At 47.9% G+C, this 8264-nt stretch overlaps 1 protein-coding gene across 1 annotated transcript in view; it reads right to left on the reverse strand.

Moving 5' to 3' along the window:
• Positions 1-3164: 3164 nt before the first annotated feature.
• Positions 3165-8264, reverse strand: part of ZBTB42 (zinc finger and BTB domain containing 42) — a 6439-nt gene continuing 1339 nt past the window's right edge. Inside the window, exon 2 of the mRNA XM_085310119.1 lies at positions 3165-8110. Within this exon, the coding sequence (XP_085166245.1) occupies positions 6666-8096 (1431 nt within the window). The 5' untranslated portion in view covers positions 8097-8110 and the 3' untranslated portion in view covers positions 3165-6665. The remainder of the gene's footprint in view (positions 8111-8264) is intronic.

Consider the following 8264-nt stretch of genomic DNA (forward strand, 5'->3'; position numbering starts at 1 on the left):
GGAGGAGGGTGTGCGAGGGCGCAAAGGCCCAGCAGGGAGAGCTGTGGGCGGCGATTCGAGCGGGCGGCTGGATGCTGGTTCGCCGGAGCCGACCCTCTGCCCCCGGGAAACGCTGGCAGCGCTGCCCTGCGCAGACTGTTTTGGCTGGCAGCCTGCAGCCGCGCCAGCCTTTGCCCCTGCCAAACTCCTCTTACTCGGCAAGCACAGGACTGTCACTCTGATGCACATAAAAGGCCCAAGAATATTAACAGATTTTATTTCTTTTTTCTTTCTTTTTTTTTTTTTTTTTTAAGGCCAGGTTGGCAAGTGCTTTTATTTTCTGCGACAGATCGCTCTGAAAGGGCCCGAGAGCCAGCTGCATGCAGAAGCGTGCAGCTGTACGAAGGGGCACAACAAACAGGAAAAGGTAACAATAACCAACTTGTTTGCTCGCTCGCTCTCTCCTCCCATTAAACTGCATTAGCAAATATTTTTTCTCCCCCCTAATTGGGATGAAAAGGGCTAGTGAGGAAGAAAGCGGACCTCCGCAGCGCGCACGCAGAGGGTGCGAGGCTGGGAAGTGCCCTGCACTCCGCCGCCGCAGCTCATCCCCGCCTCGTCCACACGCAGAAGTGGCAAGCACGGGAACAGGACGCCTCGGTCACGTTCTTATGAAAGACACCTCTCTGCATAAAAGTTGCTCAATCTGCAGCATTTCCAGCCAGGTCCTCCCCAGCACAAAACCTCGAGTAACTTGAGACAAGATGTTGTCTAAGCAGGTCGGCCGCAGCGCTGCTCACAGTCCCTCCTCCTGCCCGTACAAGGCGTTTTCACGCGCCAACTGCACCGTGCACTTGGCTCCATTTTGCTTGAGCCCGGCTTTGTCCTACAGAGGCCGTTTCTGCTGGGTCACACCTGCCATCGATTTCCTCAGCTAACAGCTGCTGCTTCGCGCGCTCCTGAGCGGAGGGGCACAGGAAGACACTCACCGGCAACGGTAGCCCGAGATGGCAGGATGCAAACCCGACAAGCAAAGCTGGATGCCAACGTGGCCCTGCTCGGTGATATAAAGACGGTCTCAGCCTTCTTCCCCTGCTACTTCTTCTCACAGGGGACTTTTTTCCTCATCACAGGCTTGGATGCTGGCATCGCCTGAAGAAAAATCTGATTTAAACAACAAACGTTGCCTGTCCACATCACACTTCTCATAAGGAGGATCCTGCAGCAGCGAAGACCTCGCCCGGCACCGTCCCCACGTGCCTCAAGTGCTTCCTCTGTGACCTGGAGGCATTCGGTTCAAACCCACGCCCCACCATCCAACCAAGGGCACCAGGTTCAGCCAGTGGTATCACGTGCCGCTGAGTTATTTAATGCTTCCAAACAGAAGCTAAAAAGCGCAAACACTTTACAACAGGCTTTTGGAGAGCAGCAGGAATCCAGGCCGCTCAGATTTATGTCACCGACCCTCTCTCACGTAAGGCACCCGGTGTATATTTTAATCGTGAAAGATCACACCTCTTACCACCCAGCCGAGACGCAGCTGGGACAGCAGATACCCAGGGCTGGTCACCCTCGTTCGCACAGCAAAGATGAGCGGCTCTTCCAGCGTACCCATGAGCTGGCAAACGGGAGAGCCTGTCTGGAGCGATCCTATTCCTTACTCAGCGCACACACACGCACACTCCTTTGCCACTGCTCCTTCAGTGGCTTGGTTTCTTCTCAAAGCTTTTTATATTTCACATTCCTAAGATTTAATTACGCTATCAAAACAACAGGCATCGAGACCTGGAGTGCCAGAATTCACATTAGCAATTGTTATCAGCAAAGAAAATGGGCACAGCATGCCCATGCCAGAGGAGACGTGGGCTGCTCTCCTCGAGCTACACACGGTTATTTATAGCCTCTTTGCAAACCATCCACCCCACAGGTCTAGCACCAAGCTCGTTTCTTCCTGAGCTCGCGAGCCCTCGAAGGAAAGCTTTCCGTCGTGTCCCCCCCCTCCAGCATAGCCCAGCACTGAGGCTTGGACGCACTGGTTACCGGGAGGGGAGCACCTCTGAGGCTCCTTCCGTGATCCAGGATGGTAGGAGAGAGCAAAAACAGAGCGACAGAGAGAAGCAGCTGCAGAGAAGCCTCCTTCCTCCCCCAACAGTAGAGAAGCTAAAGAAGGCGGGGGGAAAAGATTTGTTTCCAACACTTCACCGCACCAGAGCTGGATGCTGCAGGAGCGACGCGCGCCTCCAGCAGCTTCCCAGCCTCCTGGCAGCAGGGGACGGAGGCACAAGTTCTGCAAGGCAGGCAGCCTGCTTCGGGCAAGGCACGCGTTCGCCTCTCGAGGTTATTGCAACGAAGCAACTACGCGGCAGCAGGAAGGGGACGACAACCGCGCCTCCACACCAGCGTCAAACGCCGTTTGTCCTTCCCGAAAACGGCACCCTCTCAGGACGTGCCGACTCCGCCAGGACGCTTTGCCTCGCGGCGATCGGGAAGCGCTTAGAGAAGACGTAGCACGAGTAGTACAGGTGCAAAACCACACGCGAGCAAACTTCCTTCCCCCTCCGCCCCCCGGGCGGCAGCTGGCGCACCCAGCTCACGCTTTCTCCCTCCTAACCCCGGCTCCCGCTAAACTCGACACAAGTTTTAGCGCCGGCTTTAGCAGAAGCGGGGTCAGACCCGAACGCTCCCAAGCCCGCGAACATCCAGGTGCGTAAGCAAAACCTCCTCGAGGCAAGTTCGCCGCCTCGGCCTCAGCGGGGCTTCGCCGCACCGCGCTCGCCGGCTCGCAACGCGGCCCCGAGACGCCGCCCGCTCCTACGGATTTTTTAGCGTAAAGCAGAATTGCTCATACGAAGCCTGAGCCAAGGCTCGGAGAGATGCTCGAGCCTGTTCGACCCCCCCGATACTATGGTGAAAATAGGGCAGTGGGGCAGTTTTTAGTCCTGGCCAGTGACTACGGACGTGGCTGGTCAAGCTCCGCGATGAGACACAGCTATTCCTCAGAGGCCTAAAATTCCAAGCGGCCCTGAAAAAGAAAGGGATGTTAGACTGCTTTTTTCCAAATTTAGACAGGGCAGGGGAAAAAAGAAAAAAAAACCCACAAACACCTGTAAATAATAACCAAAATAAAAAGCCAACACCACACACCCCTTCCACTAAAGGGGGAAAGGGGGGAGAGGAGGCTCAGGTTTACAACTCTAGCACGTTTTATTTTGTGTAAATTTATAAAGACAACAATCCTAGGCACGATTGTCACATTTTACAGCACATACCGATACAATTGCAAACAGAACTCCACGCAAAACTAAGCGCTAACAACAGCTTAAAATCACTCTCTCTGCGATTGTCGTATCTAGACTAACAGTATTACACTAACACTGAAGAAAAAAATAGTTCACTATAAAACAGTGATAGAACATTTTTATAAAATATATTCCATTCCAATAGCTTTTCTACATACTGTATACTATAAAACTCTCCCACAAAAATTAGTGTCTTTAAATATACATATTTAATCTGAACTGCACCAAGATTAAAAACAATTAAAAATATCAATGATTTTTTTTTACATTAACTTCACAGTATTTGTTTGTAGTCGAAGACAAATCCAGTGTTTAAAATGCAGAGCAGGACTATCCCCTACAGAGACAGTAACTGCCCCACAGTGAAATAGTTTATGAAAAGACAAGCTTAAGTGTGCAATGTTTTTAGTACTTCTCTGTAGAGTCATGAAACATTTTGAAAACATGCTCAGAGCTATTGCAACTTAAAAATAGAGACATACACACAGAGAGATAGCCAAAAAAAAGTCACCTTAAGAACAAAAATAAGTGCAAACATCTTTACTTTAGAAATTCAAGCTATGAGGAGTGGGAACACAAATACCAGACTATGAAAAGAGAACAGTGCGTTTATGATGTAGAAAATAACGAAGAAGATTTTTCTTACTTTTGCCCCATATTCACTGCAGTACAGAGCATGCTCATAGCATCAGTTTAATGAATTATTTCTATACTAGTATCAGACACAAACTTGTTTAAACTTTTCCCTGCTCCATATACTATGGATGTCTTATGGCACATCCTATTTTATGACCTTCTTAAAAAAAAGTAACTGAAGACTGAAATGCAAAAGAAATGTCACAAGAATGCAAAATTAAAAAATTACCAGCTTCAGTAACGCCTGACTCTACATTAAATTGTTTACATGTTGTTCAACATACAAAACCATTGCTATAAAGTGAAGTGTAAATTAACTAGTTTTGAAATAGATTAACAGTAATAATTCCACTTCAAAAAAAAAATCTAATAAATACTATATCAAGTATCTTCAGGAGAAAAAAAATAACTTAATTTTAGTAGAAAGAAAAATAACTTAATTTTAGTAGATTTTGTTCAGTGCTATTTCCAATCACAGCAAAAAGAAAGAGGAAAAAAAAAGTGATTAAGTAGAATAAGACCACAGTACCAAAGCCACTTATGTTCAAGATACAGTATTCTCCCACGACTTTCATATGTAACAGGTTCAGCAAAAAATATTTTACAGTAGAGAAATTAAACTAAAAAAAAAAAACTATAAATAAAAGTAAAAATTCACATTACATGTACATTCATATTTTAAGAGATGAATAGTAAGAGAAGGCTGTAACAAGTATATCCTGATTTTTTTTTTTTTTTTTTTTTAAGAGGAAGTACTTGGAGGTGGGCGGAAAAAAGCCCATGTTATTTATGTAGGTAGTGCTCAGTTTTTGGACCAGAGGGGGAAGGCATTGGACAACTTTTTCTTAAGATGAAACGCAGTATTTTAAGCACAACTGAAAAAGAATTTAATTCAGTGCTTCACATTCATTTAAAAATAAAGGCATGTGTTTTAAGAAACTATTCCAGGAGTGTCAGGGAAGCTGGTGAAGTAACGCTAACGCTAGCCCAGCGCAGCGACATCCAGACCCCTCCGATATTATGACCGGAGCTCCGTCCCGCGCGTAGGTACCTTGGACTGAGAACCTGCCCGGAAAGGAAGAGTCTGACGCTCGGCGCCGGGCGCAGCCCCGAAGATGCAGCTCTGGGCAGCTGAGACGAAACTAGCTACAGCTGCAGGCAGCCTCAGGGACGGTGGGGAGGGAATGAAAAAGAGAAAGAAATGAAAAAAAAGGAGAGAAAGAGAAAGGGAGGGAGGCGGGAAGGTCTGAAAAGCTGGTGAGCAATCCGGCCAGGGAAGGCCGGCCGGGCCAGGTTCTCCCCAAGCAGTTTATCCTCACGCATCCCCTTAGAAATAAAGGGGACCGCGCTGAATTTGGCCCAGAGGGATCTCCAACTTCAGGGGAAAAAGAAATAAAAAAGAAAAAAGTATAAAATTGTGAGCTGTTGGTTTTAGCATAGCAGCAAACTTTTCAAATGAGATAGCAGCGCATCTCCTAACCTACTCGGTATTAATTACCTTGAACTCACAAATCCCAATAGCCTGATAAAAAAAAAAAAAAGAGAGAGAGAGAGAGAAAAGAAAAGAAAAAGAAAACCCATCGATTAACCAGGTACTGCAGTGCTGAGGCGCTTCCTCGGAAGGAACCGCATCAGCTCCCGAACGGCTGCGCATCCCGTCCGCTTCCCCCAGCGGCGCCTGCGCTGCGATCACATCCCGCTTCCACGCGCCGCGGCGCCCGTCTCACACCCCGTCACACGTTGACTCACTACAGCAATTTTTCCGATGCAAACGGGATTAGTCCCCGTCATGTTGGTGCGGGAACAAAAATAGTCACAGATCATACAATTTTTCCTACATACTAGCACACGTCCTTCAACATTTAAGGAGTGAATACACCACGGACAGCTTTTTTTTCCTTTTTCTATCCACATTTGAAGTTCAAAAGCAGCTCAGAGCTTTTTCGTAGGTTATTCTGTGGAGGAGGATAGGTGGGAGAGGAAAATTTAAGTACGCTCAGATGGAAAATTCATCTTCAGGCAAAAACCTTTCATTCAGATCTTAGGACCGATCACAAGCTATTCCAATATAAAAAGAAAAGATTAAAAAAAAGAAGAACAAAAGAAAAAGACCAGTACCAAAGACTTATCCAGGAATTCTCAACCCCCTTTGTAATTTGGGCCAACTTAAGATCTCTTCTAGTTTTATAAAATAAAGAGTACAGCCTGTTACTCTGCGTTATGCAGACAAGTTTCTCAACACTGAAATGTATTTAAATTATAGCTCATCTCTTTGAATGTTTGTATGCAATATGCAGATGGCACTAGGGGAGCTTAATGGAATCCAAGTATTTCTCCAGGATTTACTTGTCATCAATCTTTTTTCCAAACTACCAAAAAAAAAATGACCACAAAGCAAGTAGTTCCAGCATGAAAACAGAAACTAAATCATTGCAGAATTACTTAGATCATTTCACATTAATAATGTAACACGGGGGCACAAGAAAAGACCTAAAGGAACGGAAAGAAGGCAGGGGAAAGGCGGGGGAGGTGGAAAGGTGGAAGGATTGCATTAAAAGGCCTCTGGAGTGTATACCTCTGCATCTTTTAAAGATCATACCTCTGAAGTGAATATCACCAAAATAAAAGGAAGGAAAAAAGAAGAGGGGGGAGAGGGAGCGGGGAAAAAAAAACGCTGCCTTTTTTTCCTGTTTTGTTTTAAAGGGGGTGGGGGGAAAATGAGAATAAGAGACGAGTTAATAAGAATGCGTCTCAGACAACCAAGGACTTTACAAGGCCACAATGAAATTTTCGGATATGTCTGTATAAATCCCCGGACTGTGTAAACCGTCTCTCACACCACTTGCAACCGTGGGGCTTCTCCCTGGTGTGCACCACCGCGTGCCGGCTGAGGTTGTGGGAGTACTGGAAGCTCTTCCCACACTGGCCGCAGGTGTAGGGCTTCTCGCCCGAGTGGGTCCTTTCGTGTCTCTTTAAGGTATACATGCAGGAAAAAGTCTTTCCGCAGAGCGTGCAAGTGGGCACCGAGCCGTCCGGCGACAGCCTGGTCCGGGAGCCGTCCTTATCGCGGAAGTGGGAGCTCAGGTGCAGCTGCAGGATGTGCGGGCTCGGGAACACTTTGCTACAGAGGGGGCAAATGCAGATATGGCCCGGAGGCACGAGCACACCTGAGGAGGAGATGTCCGACGAATCCATGTCGTCCTCGCTCTCGTCTCGCTCTTGATCTAGATCCTCCTCCCGCGCGTGAGAGCTGCCATTCCCCGCGAACATGTGTCCTAACCCTGTCACCAGGCTTCTGGCTGAATTCCCAAAATGCTGACTCTCCGGACTCCTGGCTTCGCCGTCCTCCTGATCTGACAGCAAGTCTTGTTCATCTTTAACAAGTGGCTCGGTACCCTGCTGCTGGCTGTCGGAAGCCAGCTGTCCAAAGACATAGGAGGGGTGTAAGGAATCTCTCCCAGGCACGGGCTTGAAAGACAAATCCAGAGCGCAGTCCACATCGCTCGGAGCCAGGCTATGGTTAACAGACCTTTGGGACAAAGGTCCTGCGGAACTATTGACATTAGCCTTTGTTTTTCCAGCTGCTGCGGCGCACGGTTCTGCCTCTGTCGGCACAGAGCTGACACTTAGCTGATCGCAGGACCAGCCGGGGTGACTGCCGACCTTTTCTTTGCCCGCCGCTCTATCGTATTCTGCGGCGCCGAATTTCTGTTTGCTTCCCGGGTCGAACTCGCGCACCAGGGGCGCTCCGGCGTCTAGGAAATGCTCCGCTTTCTCCAAAGCGGCCACCTCGTCGTTCATCTTCTCGTCCGGGCATAATTCTTTATCTTTCAACTTGCCCTTGCAGACTTTCACAATGTCATACATGTGAAGGTAGCTAGCCGCAGCCAGCACATCTTCGACCGGGAGGCTGTTGAATTCCAGCTTTCCCTCGTACATGAATTCGAGCAGCAGGCTGAAGGCAGGGGCTGTGACAATGTCACTGTTCAGATGCACAATATCCCTTTTGTCTAACTGGTCCCTGTAGAAAAGATGGAAGTACATACTGCAAGAGGCAAGAACGGCTCTGTGAGCCCTGAATTGAGCTTCTCCAACTAAAACAGTACAGTCACACAGGAAGCCCTGGTGACGCTGCTGACTCAGACACTGCAGCAACTGGCGGCTATGGTCTGGAAACTCCATTCTTCCTTCATAACCTGTTCAAAACAGGAAAAACTTGAATGCTACTGTAAACTAAAGCCTCCTAGCAGCTGTAACAAACAGATCGGCTTTTTGGTAACACAAGCCAGAGAAACAGCCTTGGAGATAACGTTTACTGTTAATTGTCTGTAATAGTTTTAAGGGGGGGGG

This window comes from Rhea americana, unplaced genomic scaffold (genome assembly GCF_003343005.1).
Source record: "Rhea americana isolate MKP2758 unplaced genomic scaffold, rheAme1 scaffold_310, whole genome shotgun sequence".
Classification (NCBI taxonomy): Eukaryota; Metazoa; Chordata; class Aves; order Rheiformes; family Rheidae; genus Rhea; species Rhea americana.